Source organism: Puma concolor, chromosome A1 (assembly GCF_028749965.1).
Source record: "Puma concolor isolate L17-30 chromosome A1, mPumCon1.1.hap2, whole genome shotgun sequence".
In the NCBI taxonomy this organism is placed as follows: Eukaryota; Metazoa; Chordata; class Mammalia; order Carnivora; family Felidae; genus Puma; species Puma concolor.
The window spans coordinates 27,464,406-27,483,018 of NC_141667.1; the positions used below are offsets into that span (position 1 = coordinate 27,464,406).

At 42.9% G+C, this 18,613-nt stretch overlaps 1 protein-coding gene across 1 annotated transcript in view; it reads right to left on the reverse strand.

The window, feature by feature from the left end:
- Positions 1-18,613, reverse strand: part of ADAMTS12 (ADAM metallopeptidase with thrombospondin type 1 motif 12) — a 326,954-nt gene that overhangs the window by 129,021 nt on the left and 179,320 nt on the right. The window contains exons 4-5 of the mRNA XM_025924368.2: positions 11,210-11,406; positions 10,259-10,342 (exon numbers count right to left, since the gene is read on the reverse strand). Of these exons, the coding sequence (XP_025780153.1) occupies positions 10,259-10,342; positions 11,210-11,406 (281 nt within the window). The remainder of the gene's footprint in view (positions 1-10,258; positions 10,343-11,209; positions 11,407-18,613) is intronic.

Below are 18,613 nucleotides of genomic sequence, written 5' to 3' on the forward strand. Positions count from 1 at the left end.
GAAATTCTCCCCCAACAATCTTAATCTGCTATTCTTCCTGCTTCCTCGAAGTTGAACCGCCATCAACTTAGTGGTCTAATCTTAGAAACACTGGTGTCCACCTGTTGGTCTCCTCTCCCTCCATATCCTGCTTCCCCATCTGTCCTCAGGTGCTGTTAAATCTACCTCCCCTCCATTTTTATTCCCAACTGCCCTAGCTGAAACTCTGATCATTTCATGCCTGAGTTTCTGTTTGCATCATTTCTGAACTGTTCTCCCTCTTTCTTCTTCGTTCTTAAATCCATCCTCTGTTGTTGCCAGGCTGATCGAGTCAAAACCAGAGTCTGCCCATATCATGACCCATGGCTCAAGACTCTTCAAAGCCTGACCTCTAGGAAGCTCTCCCTTCACCTGCATGCAACCTCACAGTTTATGCTCTGGCAACATTCAGACTACTGATATTACCTCCAACCCCCCTTCCCCCCACCCACCACCAAATGCCACACACCATGGTCTATTTACCTTGCTGTTTTCAAGCTTTTCCTCTACCTAGAATGCCCTTCTCTTCTTTCTTATCACTTCAACCTATTTAACATCCATTCATTCTTTAAGACTCAATTTGAGCATTTCCAGGAAGCCTTCCCTGACCTCACTCTGGATTAGGGTCCTGCCAGTTTATCTTGCACATACCTGGCTCACAGCACTTGCTGCCCTAGGTTAAAATGATCAAATTGTGTGCGTGTTTTCCTCCTTAGCTTTTTCAGAATAAGGTCTGAGGCGTATTCCCCTACTTATCTTAGGCACTGCACATAGCCTGGCACATGGCAGGTGTACAGACTAAACTGAGGCTGTGCACCACCCCCCAAGGAATGGAGAAAAGGTGAAGAATACATCCACTGAGCCAGATAAAAGTGCAGCTCACATGGGTAAGAGGTTTTGTGGTGGGTCAGTAAAGAGGAAAGATCTCCTGTGGATTAGAGAAGCAAAACGTAAGGGGTCAGAAGTGTAAGAATAGAGCAAAAACCATCTGTAATAATAATTTTGGTGCCTTGAGGTAGGAACTGCTGGGAGGCAGTTCTACATGGATCGTTCATGTTTCTTCACATCATCTGAGCAAAAGCATGGACAGCTTTTATATCTCCCCAAGGATGTTGTGTGGAAATAGGCTAGAGTACAGAGAGAATGTCCCCCTCCAGGGAAGAGGACAGATTTATTTGCTGCCTAGAATAAAAAGGATAATGACTCCCTCTGGGGCACAAGCTGACAGGTTTGCTCACAACCTCCTTTAAAGGACTGTGATAAAACCCACTGTGTGCACAGCATCCACCCAGGCTTCCCCTTTCACCCCCTTGAAGGGACAAGAGGGGCAGCTGCAAACATGAAGCTCCTGCCTCATGCTGTGCTGTGAGTAATAAAGTCCTCTATCTCTGACCCAGAAGTCTCACGTCTTCTCCCAGCATCGCATCCAGGAAAGCATGGCAGGATAACTAGTGAGCTCGCAAGGAGAATAAAATCTAAGACCCTTCACAGTTCTCGACAAAAATGAGGAGAATGGACAAAAGGTGACTGTGGAGTCATGAGAACTATGTTGAGGTTGAACCATCTACACACATGGGTCAGCGTGGTTGTTGAGATTTGCTAGCTGTGGGACTACTGGCAGAGGGAGTGGAGGAGAGGAAAAGGAGCTGAAAAGTAGATGTCAACAATGTGTTCTCACATCCCAACATTCCTACAAAGCGATTCTGGAATAACCTGAGGGTTAGTCACCGATGAGAAAATAAAATGTTAGGAACTAAAGTCTTCCCCCAAAATTCTGCTTACTTTCTCCCTACTACTTTTGTCATTTTTTTTTTTTTTTTACAGACAAAGCAAGTGCATAATTAACTAAGTTGCTGATCATTTGCTGATCATTTGTGGATCATTGCAGGCTGGTACCTTGTCCCTGTGTAGAACTTCCATCTACAATATGTGACATTTAACACAAGTTCAGTAACGGTGTCGTCAGGATCCCTTACGACTTTTCTACTAAATGTCATGACTCTTCCAGGAGGTTTTAAGTGAGCACAACTTTTCTGCACTCCCTCAGCCTCTTACTCTCCAAGTCTCATAAGACTTACTCTCCAAGTCTCATTAGTCCAGGAAACACTTGTTGCATTTAGTTTCTTGAATGCACTTGATCACAGGAGCCCCAAGAAGCATAATTAACTATGCCTCAAAACCATGAGCACCAAGCATGCCCAAGATGCAGAAGAATTTTGGGGAGGTCATACTGGCTCACCGAATATGGGGAGACTTGAGCATGTTCCATAAAGCATCCTTGTAATTATGTGAGCTTGTCAACACAGACCCCCATCCATGCTAATTTTACCCCCAGTTTCCTCTGTAAACAAAAATAGATTTCCCTTTTTGTTCTTTCACTGTTTTTTCTTCTCACCGTAGTTTCTCAAATGGGTCCAACTTCCTCTTTCCTACTCGTTTGAGTACTCAACCCTATCAGGGAGAAGACCTCAAGGAAATCTGCAACAGCTCACAGAAACAGCCCCAAGTGGGAGACAGGAAATGAACCTGCAAAATGTGGCTTTTGCTATAAATTGTTCTCTCTTGGTAAGCTCTCTGTATAATGAAAAAAAAAAAATCTTGTATGGATTTCCTTGGAATTCCTAGTAACAGCTTGTGATTCAAAGCACAACCTGGATTATGTTCTGCCAGCCAGGCTCAGGTTCCTAAGAAAAAAGATACTGGACAGAGAAAAGAAAATAGTACAAAGTTTTACATGAAAACTAAGGAATAATTCACCTATCAGACAAAAAGTCTTGATTAAAAAACAAGTGATGAGTCTATAAATTCTTTGCCAATATTTTTGACATTTATCCCAAAAGAGCTGTGATTATATAGTGTAATACAGACCTAGAAATCCCCCTGGGGACAGGGGAAATCACCAGCCTGAATTCCCAAAGCTAACAGGTCTTTAACTCTAGAGTGTCGTAAAAGGAAACCCAACATTAAATCACTTGGAGACCAAGAGGGAAATTCATTCTCTGTGAAAACAGTCACCGTCTTCCTGTCTGTCAGCCCTCCCACTGCTCTTTCAAGCCAGCCTGACACCCTCAGGCTCCACCCCCGATGGCACAGTGACTGCGACCCATCTGGCCTCATCCCAGCTCACTCTCATCCCTCTTTTTTCTCTATCATCCTGTTCTTAAAAGGAGTCCCAGCTTATGACCCTAATCTTGTCCTTCAGATTTTCTATTTTCCTTCAACAACTCTGCATGGTTTCCTCATCTGTGAAATGAACATAACAGCAACATACAGGGTTGTGGTTGGGCCTACGTGATGATGATAACAGGAAGAGGAATCACACCAACAGTAACATTTACTGAGTGGTTTCCACAAGCCAGATGCTATGCTAACTAATGCAGGAATTAACATGTCTGATTCTCACAGCAATCCTAGGAAGTAGCTATTATTATCCCCATTTTACAGAATGAAGAAATGGAGGCACAGACGTGTCAAATAACCTACCAAAGATCATACAGCTGGAAAGGGGAGGGACTAATGATAAATCTGATTCTCTCCTTGATGTCAACTGCTCACAAGTGCTGGAGGGAGGGGACTAATCCTATACCTAACCCTTGGCCCAAAAGGGGAACAGGGAGGCCATCGAATGAATTGGTCTAAAGTGGAAAGGGCTTGAGGCCAGGTCTGTGTCCAAGTCCTTAAGGGAGAATAAAAAGTTCAAAGGATAGGATTAGGGTCATAAAATGACAATGAGAGCTTGGTTCAGGGCTAAAGGAAAGCAGAATAGGAATGAGAGCACATGGGCTCATATCTGAAGCTACTGTGATTTCATGGCCCACAGTGTCTCAGTATGCCTGATATGTCCTTCCAGCATATTTTTTTGAGCACTTCAGTTTCCACTGGTCTGAAATATGACCACCTAGTCTTTGAGGAAGCCACCAGGTTGCTCCAAATTTAATACCGTCTCAGATCATTCTAGTTTATTCTCAAAACGTGATGAAAATCCATAGTTGTTTTTAGGTAGCAGTGAATGACAAACAAAAACTGCACTTTACACATCATCAACCATAGTGTCTTTTGAACCTACCACGGAAAATGAAGCCCCAGAATGGTGTTAGCTGTCAGATGTGATCAGAATGAGAAAGATGAGAGTTGTAGAAAGTTACTATGGAAGAGGCCTACCTCAGAGACCCTGCCTCAGTATTCCCTGATGTGGGAAACAAAGGCAGAGGAAAAAATTAAATTTCCTTATAACCTGCAGCCCATTGACAAATACTTGAGGCTGGCAGAGTAAAACTTTTCTCCAGGGAACTCCCTCCTATCTTTTTTTTTTTTTTTTTTCAATGTTTATTTATTTTTGGGACAGAGAGAGACAGAGCATGAACGGGGGAGGGGCAGAGAGAGGGAGACACAGAATCGGAAACAGGCTCCAGGCTCTGAGCCATCAGCCCAGAGCCCGACGCGGGGCTCGAACTCACGGACCGCGAGATTGTGACCTGGCTGAAGTCGGACGCTTAACTGACTGCGCCACCCAGGCGCCCCAACTCCCTCCTATCTTAATGTTAATGTTTTGCTAGAGGGAAAACAACCTTAGCTTGACAATAGCTAGGCCTCCAGGATCCTGGGAGTCTTCTTTAGCATACGAAAATCTCACTGGAAACTTCCCCTGGACTTTACCTCCCCCAACTCCCAAATATATAAGCAGTCTCTCCACAGGGTCTGGGGCAGCTCTTCCTACCCATGGGTCCTGTCCCCATGCTTTAATAAAAGCATGTTTTTGCACCAAAGACGTCTTCAAGAATTCTTTCTTGGCCATCAGCTCCAGACCCCACGAAACCCACTATCACCCCCAAACCTCATCATTCTCCACCTCATATCACTTTCCATAGAGCCGTAGAACCATCTCTCTAATGACTTTCTTTCCATCTCATCTCTTAGTTTGAAACCATCCAGAAGCTCCCACAGAATTTGACCCAAATCCCTTTATATGGGCTCTATCCCTTACCAGGCTTGTCATAACAGTGGCTGACCCTCATCTTTGTCCTGACTGCTGATTTCATGTGCTCACTCTTTCCCTTATCTATTACGTACCAATAGGGCTAGATGGTGAGCAACACCGGACCCAGCCTCCGCCTTTAAGTCTTACATACTAATGAAGGGAAGTGCATCAATCAGATGTAAAATTACAACTGTGATATGCGCTGTAAAGAAGAAATACATAGCATTGTGAAAGTGTATAATAGAATCTTACTGGGCATGGAGGTCAGGGAAGGCTTCCTCAGTGAACTGACTCTTGAGCTGATATCTGAAGGATTAAGGTGTCAACTAAGTGAAGACAGGAAGGAAGACAGTCCAGGCAACAAGACCAGTGGCAGGAGAACCATGAGGGGAAGACTACTGCTCTATCCCAAAAGTAAAGGGGGCATAGTAAGAGATGAGAGAGGGAATCATAAAAGCGCTGTATGGCTTTAAACCAGGGGTGGGGGCAGGGTGGAGAATGGGTGGGGGGGGGGTATGATTGGATTACCATTTTTCTTAATGTTTATTTATTTTTGAGAGAGACAGCATGAGCAGGGGAGGGGCAGAGAGAAAGGGAGACACAGAATCTGAAGCAGGTTCCAGGCTCTGAGCTGGCAGCACAGAGCTTGAAGCAGGGCTCAAACTCATGAACCATGAGATCATGACCTGCGCCCGAGTCAGACACTTAATGGACTGAGCCACCCAGGCACCCCAGATTACCATTTTGACATCATCCTGGCAGCAATGAGAAAATGAGATCAAAAGGAATCCAAGTCGACCAAAGTAAACACAACTGTAGCCCAGGAAAAAGATAACTGTTTTTTTGAATTAAAGTGATAGAAACGGAAAGAATCAGATAAAATTGGCCGCTCCTAATGATGGACTGGATATGAGGGGTGGGAGGAGGTGACATGGTTGTCCTCTGGATCTCTGGCTTCCACACCTGGAAGGGCGATGATGTCAGCACAGAAACAGGCAACAAACCTGTTGCATGGAAGTGAGCAGGTTGTGACTGGCTCTCTTCTCTCTCTCCTGTCCCCCGCACAGTCCTGTCTCCTTTTTTCACAGCAAGGTTATTGAGGCTCCCATTTTGGGGTTCATTATCAGTGTTCACAATGATGAGTCCTCATATGTAAAGTGCTAGTTTAAGTGTTCAAGCTACTAACCATGCAGGTCCCTCTACCTGGAATATCCTTCCTCACTGGTTAACTCCTTCTCCTCCTCTACAACCCAGCTTAGCCTCTCTTATCTGGGGTGCTCTTTTACTCTTTCTTATACTCATGGCAATCTCAATTTGAAAATTTCTTATTTTGTGCTTTTGTGCATTAGACTCTAAGCCTCTGAAAATCAGAAAATGAGACTCATATTTGTATTTGTATCTTTAGAGGCCAACATAGCTTTTGACATACAGTTAATATACCACAACTCTCTTCTGATTCACAGATGGAGAAAAACGGTATGGAACAGTGATGTCACTTCACCTTTGCAGAGCTACCTACTGGATGAATGCACAGTAAGACTAGAACTCAGGTCTTCCTGCTCAGAGGAGTCCCCTCCCAATAGCTCACATGCCTCTGGCTGCTTCCCTGATGTCAGGTCAGGCTGGAATCATTGTTTGTTGTGGTTGGGGCTGCTCATTAGTCAAAGATTTGAAGAATAGCTTGAGCCACTATCCGGGAATCACAAAAATGAGAATTGCACATTGCAACTCTTCAATGAGCCAGCAATTCTACTGTCAAATTATGAACCTTGTACTACTTGGAGATTCTATAAAAGCCTGAATGAGGAAGATACTTGGCAAGCAAAAGGAAGAAAGCCATGGATTTTTTTGTAGCAAATCATTTGTGTCTCTGCTCTTGCAAAATGAGGACAGGAAGAAGGAAAATAATGTAATTGTGATGGAGTCAGAGAGCAGCCAATCAAATTCTTTCAAAGGGTTCTGTAAGGGTTGCTTTTAGGTAACCAACTTCAAATAATGAAACCATGAGTAAGGTAGAAGGGCCCACAGAGACCTCCAATTCCCTAGCTGAATACAAACAGGCCCATTAGGCAACCCACCTCAAAATATCCATAAGCCCTAGATGACCAATGGGTCATTGGTAACCCATTGGTTACTTACCCCAGGACACAGATACCAAAAAAGGAAAATTACATACGTTCCCATACCTCCTTACCTTCTCCCTTAACTATAGCCCCCACCCCCCCTCCTTTGCTGCCTTATGGCACAGAGTCTCTCCTTTGCTGTCCTGCCCACTGCTCCCTTGCAGTGTATTCAATAAACTTCTATCTCCTTTGTTCTGCTTTGTGAATTCTTTCACTGCCTGCACCTCTGGCCTCCAGACTATGGGGTCACCCCACATCCAATCGGGAGACCTCCACAGACTCCAAGTGGCATTGTTTCCCAGGGACAGAGAGATGTGGAGCTGTAAGGGCCTGATCCATGGAAGCCACAATTTGAGGTCTGACTAGCACTACCAGTGGCACTGCTGAGGGGAAAGGTTTTCCCTTTCACATTCAGAAGAAACTTCTTCTTCTCTCTCTCTCTTTTTTTTTTTGTCTGAAAACCCTAAACTTCTACATATTCTGCAGCTAAGCATGCATATAGGCCAGACCATTACACAATAGTGAAATTTTGTCTTCCAAAGTATCAAAGCATAATTTTTACAAAGTTAAAAATGTAACTCTCATACAAATATATAGTAAGCATGATAAGAATGTATTTAACTCATTAATAAGAAGATAGACAAGATGTCCATGTTATGGAAACTGGTCCGGATCACCCGGCAGAAGAACCTAGCGGCACTCAGAGATCTTGGAAGGAAGGAGGTTTATTTTACACCGGTGCGCCCAGAGGAGATCATTCTCCAGAGATCTGAGCCCAGAGCATCAACAGAGGGGACAATTTATAGTCTGTGACTTCTGTATCCCTCATTAGTAGTAATTTGGCACCTGTGGCAAGCAGGGTAGGAAGGAAATCTCAGAAGGGGTGTCTTCTGACAAGGACTGGAATTCCCTTATCAGTCCTGTCGGCCATCTTATAACAGATTTTTTCCCTAACATCCAAGCTAGTTCAAAGGCAGATATAGGAAAGTGATGTCACTATACTTGGTGAAACTATAAAGAAAGAATGCTGGAATACGATTGCTAAATTAGATACAAAATCAGTTAATGTTCCAGAGACCCATAAAACCACAACTTTCAGAGTTCTCTTCTCTACTGGACACAAATTATCCTCATCTCTACCAGGCAAGAACCATTTGTACCCTGTCAGTTAATACTTAACTTTACTGTCTGGGTCCTAATCAATAGTAAATAATAATCAAGGTTACATTCTCATAGAATCAGATAGGTCATGTTAGAGTTGAAAGGATACATTGCTTTTGTTTTGCTTGGTTTCTAATCACTGGATGAATTTTCATAACAAAATGTTCACAGGAAGGAAAATAATACATCCATCAATATTCTGAGATACCCAAAGTATGCTTGAGTGATTAGGAAAGTGGGGGATGGTAGCGGAGAGAGAAAGGAAAATGGATCCAGGCTCCAGATACTATTGTTTTTTAAATCTTCTGATTGTGGAGGCCAGAAAACGATAAATCTTGCCTTGAGCATTTTGATCTCAGGTCTCTTGCTGAGGGAGAGTTGAATGATGCCATTCTTCACATATTCAGCTGCTGGGTAAGGTCTATAGATTGCAAAGACATTCCATCAAGTTGGTTGGTTCATTAACTCACTATGTTTCACTTCATTCATTTGTTTGTTAGGTGCTGGGATATAGCTAATAATAATAAAGAAGGGATTCACATTCTGATGGTGGCTAAGATAAACAAGAAAAGAGTAAACAAAGACACAGAATATTAATGAATTGAGAGAGCAGTATCAATAAAGGAGTAAACTTCATTCTGTGATGGAGAAGACCAAGCAAGGTTGAGTAGGTTGGCCACTGAGACTTCTCTGGAGAGAGGCAGCAAGTAAACAGAGGTCTGACAGGCAAGAAGTTCCAGCCATCAGTACGGTGAAGGAAGGTGTATTTCAGGTATTGGGTAACATAAGCACACAAGCCATGAGGCTAAAGAGGGCCTTGTGTGTTCCAGAACCTATCTGAAGTCCAGGGTGTTCAAGGGTGGGAAACAAGGCAGAGAGTGACATACGGAAAGACGAGTGGATGGAGTCATGATGATCATGAAAATCTCTGCAGGACATGACAGAAATTTTTTATTTTGTTCTAAAAACAACAGAAAGTTATTTAACAGTTCTGTGCAGTGGAGCAACGCAAATTTGCATTTAAGATTATCATTCTAACTGCTACATAGAGAATGGATTATGGAGGGCAAGTCTTAAAATAGGAAGACCACTTGGGAGTTCACTGCAATAAGAACCAATAAGACCTAAAGCAACATAATGACTGTAGAAATGATGAACAGTGGGTGACTTTGAGATGTATTTTGAAGGTAGTCTTGTGGGCCTTGCTGTTGAATGTAGAAGAGAAGAAAAGCAGGATTCAAGACTCCTAGGCTTATGCTATGGTTCAGTAGCAAAATTTACTCAAATGGGTAACACAGAGGGTTGGAGAATGGGGTCAGGGGGAGGCAGAACTGAGACGATCGGGGCAGAGAGGAATCTAGAATTCCACTGCGGACTTACTAAGTTTGCCAGGACTGTGGCCCATCCAGGGTGAGATGGCAAGGAGGCAACTGGATGTGAGTCTGGAGCTCAAGTAAAAGGTCTCAGTTTGAAGTATCAGTTGAGAGTCTCAGCATGTAGAAGACATGTAAATCTCTGAGAACAGATGACATTTCCAAGGGGAAACGTGCAGAGAGCCAAGACAGTCCAGAGTTGAGGGACAAGAATTAATTATGCAAGAGGTCAATAAACAGTATAAAGGGTTCAACATTTCCATGTTGCTCCCAACTTTTATTGAAACCATGCAACCATTTCATGATTTAGTCTCTTTCACTGTGGAACACTCTTAGTCACTGCTGCAAACCTGATTTGTGTGTTACTAGATGAAATGACCATCAGATGAGTCCAATGACATATACCTCAGAAACATTCTCCATCTCCCACTCAACAGCACCAAATTCCCAAGAAAGTAATACAGAAATATTATTTTCTTTCTTACTGGGCTTCTAAACACCCTTTGGTGTCCCGTTTCTCATCTCTCAAGAGCTCTCCTGAAAAAAGAGGTAGGGAGGGTAAGGGTAAGGATGCAGGACAGTAGAGTGGAGACGCTATTCCTTACCTCTTCTTCTTCAAGTAGAATGAGCCGAACCACAACAATGTGAATTGCATTGCCAATACTTGGGTTATGGAACAACCCAGTGACCTAGAGTCAGAAATGGAAAACCATTAGCTCACATGCATAGATAAATACCAGAGTGGGGGGGGGGGGGAATAGCACTGTGATGCACTTGAAATAATGTTATTTTATAGCTTAGGAATTTTGGGGGGGAGTGCAACAAAGAGTGAGAAATGCCCTCTGGCCCAATCCATACTATGATACTTAACAGCAACCTTTCCAAGGTGACTGACTAGCTGTGTGCTTGAGGGACTGATGCCTTTCTTCCCTTTGACCCTTTCCCTGATCCATAGTCTTTCTCTCTTGTATTATCAGTTCATTAGTCAAATACCTTTTCCCGTCTCCATAAGACTAGCACTCTCTCTAACACTCTCTCTGGGAAGGCAGAAACACCAAGGATACAAAAGGGAAGCCTGGAATTAGGGGGGTCATTAACTTTATTCCAATTCTAATTCTAACTACCTTGAGGAAAGCATGTTCTAATTCTTTGCCTCAGTTTACTTATCTGTGTGCTAACAAAAATTGATGAGATAAAGTCACACTAAAAGGATTGAGTCACTTGAGCAATACCCAGTAGAAAATATGTGACAAATCCCAAATTTCCCTAGGATACACACCTTTAAGAGACAGAATAATTAGCCCTGAATTTCCATCCTTCCTCACTTAGGCAGGGAATAGATTCATATATCTATATCTATATCTATATCTATATCTATATCTATATCTATCTATATCTATCTATATGTATATATATATATATATATATGTATATACATAGATATAGATACAGATATATCGAAAGAACAAAAAAGGTATCTCTTATTTTTGGAGGGTAGAGCATATCTAATGACACTGTTCGCCAGCTGCCTCTCCCCACTCCAGGGTCTGACATACCATGTTCATGATGGTGAGGATATAGGACTCCACATTGTCACTCCCATGATACTCAATCATCTTCGTGTCAGCCACCACCAGTGTCTCCACCCATCGCTCTTTACTGATGGAACGCCGGGACAGGCCTCTGCTAGGCCAGTGGTTCCTCTCCCACTTTTCTCGCTGTTGCTCTAGTGTCTGGGAGGTGGCAAGACTGTCTAAACATGAAGCAGAAGACAGTGGGCTAACTCTATGTATTCTCATATACTACTCACTTCTGCTTGTCAAGATGCAAGGCCATAAGTTTAACTTCTGTTTAACATTGTAGGAATGCAAGGTTCTTATATACATGACTGAAATGGAAGAAGAGATCAATTTAAATGATTATGACCAAGATAACTGGAATTCGCATCTTTTTCTTAAAGTTTATTTATTTTGAGAGAAAGAGAGACATCAGCAAGGGAGGAGCAGAGAGAGAGGGACAGAGGATCAGAAGTGGGCTCTGTACTGACAGCAGAGAGCCCAACGCGGGGCTAAGACTCACAAATTGCCAAGATCATGACCTCAGCCAAAGTTGGATGCTTAAATGATTCAGCCACCCAGGTACCCCTGAAACTTGCATCTTATAGAGAGGTTCAAAGGTACTTCTCTGAAATAATTATTACCTATTTCATTAAATAGACTCCTCACTATTAAAAAGATGTTATAATAAAAAATAAGAACTTTTTCTTCTTCTCTTCCTCCTCTAAATATTTCAGTGCCTACTATGTGCTAGGCAGTGTCCTGGGTTTTAAAACACCAAGTTGTTTATCCTCATGAAGGTTTGAGGGACGTACTTCTATCTTTGTTTTGCAAATGTGGGAATTAATGTTCAAAATGACTGGTTCAATAATTTCCCCGAAGTCACATAGTCTATAAAGTCTGGAAGATCCAGGGTTTTCTATGCCCTAAAATCATGTACGTTTCATATACACCACACTGTCTCCCGCAGAGTAAACATGCATACAACAGGAGAACATGAAAGCTGCAAAAGCTGTATATACTTCAAGAAGGTATAAAGATAGAGTTGATTACCCTGGTTTGCTATGTAGCCCTTCTGGGTTCCTCAGTTTCACTATCTGTGTGACGTTAGAACATATCCAGTAATATTCACCAAAAAAATGTGACATAATTGTAGGTCCAAATAATTTCAAATTCACTTCTTGTCAGCTTTACTTGAAAATAATAAAGCTGTACTAGGTATAGCACTTTTGGAAAATAACCCAGGATTGTGTTAGCCTTGAAGGGAAGTCTTGTGAATATTTGCGAACAAGGAGATGGTTGACCTCTCATCTGCCTGTGGTAGAACAAGTTTCTATTTTCCTTCTCCACCTACTTTGCAGGGATAAGTATGTTTTTCCTACGAAACCTCTAGAGATGTTACCAATGGGTTCTGACTCTGCATCCTTACCTACCCCCCTGTCTGTCACCCTCTTTTTGAGGATGGGAACATTTCAAACTATGTTTCCAAATCTCTCTGTACAAGCCAAGGAGCAAGCCATACTCCAGTCCATGTGGGATCTGTGTTCTAGAAGGGGCGTTAGCAGACCAGGCCAAGTAGAGGAATCCTATCAATCCAGTTCGGTGTGATCTCCTTCTCTCAATCCCTCTTGTCCTTGCCATATGGGGTGGGGAATCTCCTCCAAGCTGCAAGGATGACCAGTGCTCTCCATGACCTTATATATCTGGGTGAGCAGCTATAAGCATCTTCACCCAGTGCCCTAACAAAGCCTGTAGTCCTTGGTGCCCCCTCCTCACTTGGTCCTGTAGGCTCATCACCCACCCCCTCAGTGGGGGTCCTCTTGCAGAGGCTTCCGCTGGCACGAGTGTGCATTGTGCAGCCCAGTCATTAAAGCAGGACCCCTTGCTCCAGGCTGTGGCTATGGACACCCCTCCTCTCAGGCCACAGGTACCTAAGGTTAGGACCTGGCAGGAGGCTGCCACCCATAAGACTCTGGTAGGATAAAGGTGATTTCTCTGCTTCTCCCAGTCCTTGCTTTTCTTGTGTCTCTGCCTTTACTCCCCCTCCTCCACCTTTTATCTCCTCAGTGTTGAGCAAAAGAGTTTAAAGGGGAAAAAAAAGATACCTTTAAAGCCCATGAAGTTATTTTCAATTTTTCCAGCAAATAGTCTGGTGAGTTCTCAGTAAACGGGCATGTAGGAAGAAACGTGGAAATGAGAGATGCAGGCTGGTAAAGACATGTATCGATTTAACGTTTTCAACAAGACCTACACTGAGCACTTGCTAAAGGCCAGATCCTGCGCTAATGAAAATGTCTTCAGGTTTCACGTATTCCCCAAGGAGAGAGATATCTGTACTCATAAACGTGCCAGAAGCTTTGCAGAAGTGGTAGTGGTGGGATTCCACCTGGACCCTGATGGGACCAAGCTGGGAGAGGATCGTATACACCCAGGCCGACTCTGTCCTCATGAAGTCATCCCAGACTTAACAGAAAAATTGCTTCTGCTCAAGAATTTCAGACTGTACAAGAAGCCAGCCGTACATACTTCTCTTCAAGGTCTGGTGACAAAGCCAGACAGTTCTGTAGTGGCAGGTGAGGTGCCAACAATTCTGGGAGGCTCCTGACCTTGCCACCCCCCCTCCCCCCTCCACACATACACATAGTCAGCTCAGGATGCCATAACAAAATACCAGGGCTTGAAGGACAGAAATGTGTCTTCTTCCAGTCCTGGAAACTGGAAGTCCAAGATCAGGATGCCGGCAAGGGCAGGCTCTGGTGAGAGCTCTCTTTCTAGCTTGCAGATGGCTACCTTCCCACTATCTGCTGACATGGTTTTTCCTCAGTGTGTGCATGTGGACAGATTTTGTTCTCACCCTCTTCTTATCAGGCCACCAATCATGTTGAACTAGGACCCCACCCTTATGACTCCATTTAACCTTAGTAACCTCCTAAAAGCCCTGTGTCTGAATACAGTCACACTGGGTGGGGGGTGGGGGATTAGGGCTTCAACATGGGAAATCTGGGAGGACACAATTCCGTCCATACCCCACACATACTTTGTTCAGAGATCTCTCTTTTGGGCAGGCCTCTAACTGAGAACTTCCACAGTGCTGTAGTTTCCTGCTCCTCGAGGGGCTGTCCAATGTTTTTCTTCTGACAAAATTCTTTAATAAAACTTATAAAAATGAATATTTAAGAATTCTCTTACCTCGCATTGTTTTCCTTTTCCACCCCCAAAGAAAATACAAAATTATCAACACCCACACACATATACCCTCCAAACTATAGTGACATTCTCTACACAGGACTACATTAGAGTTTAAATTGGTGAAAAATCAAGAAAATTCCAAGAAGTGATTGCAGGGATGATTTTTTTTTCTTCAAAAAACAGCTGATAGAAAGTAAAGCAATTTAAGTAAAATTATTTTCCAAGGTTGTCAGAGGTTCTTGAAGTTCACATTTCAACTACAAGAAGAGAAGCTCACATCAGAGCCTGGCCTTGCTGGCTTTGTAAAGGGCCAGAAGGGCATCTCCTTTCGCTTTATGACCAGTGCCTAATACCATGCCTGGCAAACAGTGGCGCTCAATAAATGTTTGATGTATGGGTGAAGGAAAAACTGAAGATGATCAGAAACAACTTATGAATCACAAATACTGAAGAATTGCAAGAGTTAGTTGTCTACTTTTGCCTATTGGATGGCTTGTGTCAATTAAAGAATGTTCCACACTGAGACTGTGAAGTGTCTGTTTGAAGGGGAGAAATCTAGCCAAGTGGGCAGTTTTGGGAAGGACAATATCTAGTCCTGACCCAGGACTGACTTTCCCAAACCAGAAGCCAAGGAAATGCAGGTATCTGTATTGTCTGATGAGGGGTGCAGGACACCCTGTGCACTAACAGAACAGAGGGCCTACAGATCTCTGGGGAATACAAATAACTGACTTTTTTTTTCCCTTCCCCAAACCCCAAGTGCTTTAGGCAGCTCTTCACAAAGCTCTGTCTCATTTAGAGCTTTCTTGGGTAGCAGAGCCCATCTGTCAGACTCAGGGTCGCCAGGACATCTGCAGGTAGGTTGAACCATGGCTTGAGCAAGTTGCATGGAGAAGACTCAAGTTTTCCCAGGGAGCAAGGAAAGTGAACACAGAGAGTAGAAGACTCAGAAAATTATAAAGTTTCTTGGACTCTAAAGGATGTTTTTTTAGCATGCCAGGAGCTTCTAGCATGGGCAATAAAGCCACGTCTTCCACTGAAGGACTTGCTCAAGGCTCTGTCTCCTATCCTGACCCAGCTCTTCCCTCACCTCAATTCTTTTCTGCTGCCCTATGCACAGATTTTTCATAGAGAAGGAGGATTTCTCCCTGGCATGAAGGATTACCTACCACAGACTGGAAACTGGATGTTAACTGCACCAACTGACAGATTTGAGGCCCAGCTTCCCCCAAGAAGATCCTCTCAAGTTAATCTTCTCCAGGCCACACCCAATAGCTTCTAGACGCCCATCTTCCTGCCATCAGCACGAGTGAGGTTCCTGAAGCACAACGACTCAGCAACAACACAGACACGGACAGCCACCTCTGATGAAATGCCTAACAAGAGCCTGGTCTGTGATAAACACTTTTTTATTTGATAATGTACTAGTTAGTTCTCAATAACCATATGAGATAAGTCTTATTATTGCTATTTTAAAATAAGAAACATGAGATTAGAGAAGTTATAAAATTTGTTCAAAGCCATATGGCTAATAAGCAGCAGACCAGCATTTTAGATGAGTCGGTCTGAATCTCATTCAGATTGGTGCTGTGGGGATAGCGGTAGTGTTCCTGGGAAACCCCTGCCTGGAAACTGCAATGTGTGGAGTAGAAAGGGTTAGCTCAAAACAATCATCTTAGCAGAAAAGCTGGATCAGGCACCAGCTGGCCCCAAGCTCCAAGTCCCTACTAGTCCCAAGCAACGCTTGAAGGAAATTTGTCTAGGAGAAGCTCAATAGGTAATACGTGATCTTTTGAAACTGGCTTTCGGGAGACAATGTCTCAGTTCTCTTGTATAATCCAGACACATGCTACTTAGAGAAGATGTCTTGGATCCAGAGTTGGTGGTTAGAGAAATGACACCGGGAAAAAAGAGGAACATCTTAAGTCTGATAAGACCTAGAAAGCTTTGGTTCAGGCCCACCATTGACAATTGTTTCACTCCCCATCCCTATGACCTTGGCCAAAACCACTTCTCCATTGAGCCACTTGTAAGCCCCATGACCTTGGGCAGGTGTTCTCATCACCACCCCTACCCCACAGCCGTGTAATGAGGAAATTGAACTGAACTCCTACGTTAAAAATGTATTTTATGGGTACCTGTCTGGCTCAATCCATTGAGCATGCAACTCTTGATCTTGGGGTTGTGAGTTTAAGCTCCATGTTGGGTGTAGAAAGATTACTTAAAAAATAAAAAAATAAAAATGTATTTTAGTAATGAAACCCTTTCTTCAAACCAAAATTATGCAAAAATCAAGGAAAAGAAACAATCCCAAAGCAGATGTGGCAGATGGTACAGAGAGGGACTCCACATGGCAGAGCTTTAAACCACCAGAAGACACCATATCTAAGGGTCTTTTCAGCCCTGGTGTTGTTTCAGTTGAACAAACACACCTTCCACTGCCCACACAACTCAGCATTTTGCTGCTATCACACATTTGCAACCAGATCCCCTTCTTGGCAGAACACTGCTGCCTTTTCCAACAGAGCTGAACATCAGTATTGGAGCTCATATCCATTAGCAACAATAGTTGAGCTGCCAAAGGTGTCCATCTCTCTGGGCCAGCTTCGGGTAGATTTGAAATGTCCCAGCCAGGGAGCTCATTTTCATTAAAAAGAAGTATATCTTACTCACTGTGAACTAAAACTATTTTTGTCCTTAGGTAAGAGACTTCTCAAAACTGGCCACTGTTAAAGTGAAGACATATGTCTTTAGAGATAAACAAGTGAAGAAACATGAGTCTAAGTGTTAGTTAGTAACTAGTAGATGTCAAAAGCAAGTATTTCCCAGGGTTAGGGCTGTGGACCAAAGTATCAGTATGTGAAAAAATGAAAAATTATATAAGCTCCCCACAGGCTGACTGGTCCTGGCTGATAACACCCTCACTTCATTGAGAACATGTCAAAAAGGTGGGAGAAAATGAGAAATCATTTTTGAGATGAGAAATCTCCCAAAATGATAACACAATTAAATCAAGTACAGGTAAAAGGGAAGCTTTTAAATCTCTCCTGAGAGCCAATATCAGAATCAGAATTTATAAAACAATATGATCCATTATTATCTTACTTTAAATTGTCAATTTCATTCATTGCTAACACACGATGACAAGCAATTCCACTGAATTGAGATCTAATTCCACACACTTTCTTTCCCTTCCTCATCTTCTGGCAAAAATGTGCTGATGAATTTCTCATAATGAAGACAAATGTGGAAGAGGCAGATAGGGGCAGAAGGAAGACCAAAAAACTCCCAAACTTAAGTAATCAACCAAGTAGGATAATGAGTCCCAGCAGGCTGAAACATTGATAGAACTCTAATGACACACTTTCCTTAGCTTAGTAACTGAGGGACTTCCACACTTCCTCCAAGGCACTGTGAAAGGCTTCTTATACATAGCCTCTACATCCTCAGTGGTGAGCTCTCCATTTCTGAAGGTGTTCAGAAAGAGTTTATTCCTGCACAGTTACATTTTCATGTATAATGTAGAATCCACCAGCTTATAAATAACTAGCTATATGGTAATACAAGCAGGGAATTTAGTACACTGTTTCCCAAGCTTTCTTGACCTTGGGACTTGTTGCTTTCAGAGCTCTCATTAATACGTAGTGTTCCATGGCACATCACTTAGGAAATACAGCTTTTAATGATTATTGGCTCAGGAAGGAAATCAGATTAAACGACTGCTAAAGCTTTTTCAGATTATAAGGACCTGTCATTCTAAGATGATCTGTATGGAAATGAAGGGGAAAAACATGTCTTTTCCAGGAGCTACAGAGTGGGAATGGAAACCCAGGGTACCTGTGTCTTCAAGTACCTTATGCTTTCTTCCTAGGGTTCTCCTTGGTCTTAATGAAGGTTTATATCTTGATGGATCAGAAAGACCTATTACTTAAGTAGAAAGACTGAGAAAATGGGAGAGGCAGGAGAGGAGCCTCTTGAAGAATGGAGCTCTTTCATCTGTGGGGAGATGGGTGATGGACCAGTATGGGGCATCTTACCAATTACCTAGGGCTGATCCTAAGCTTCAGCAAGACCTTCCAAGAAAAGGCTCACTCTGAAACTCCAGGTCTACCTATTCTGGCAGTACTTTTAAAGATTATCAAATGCTACAAACATAGTACATGTTCATTAAATATGATGCCAATGGCTTAACAGGATTTTCTTAATGCTCACAGA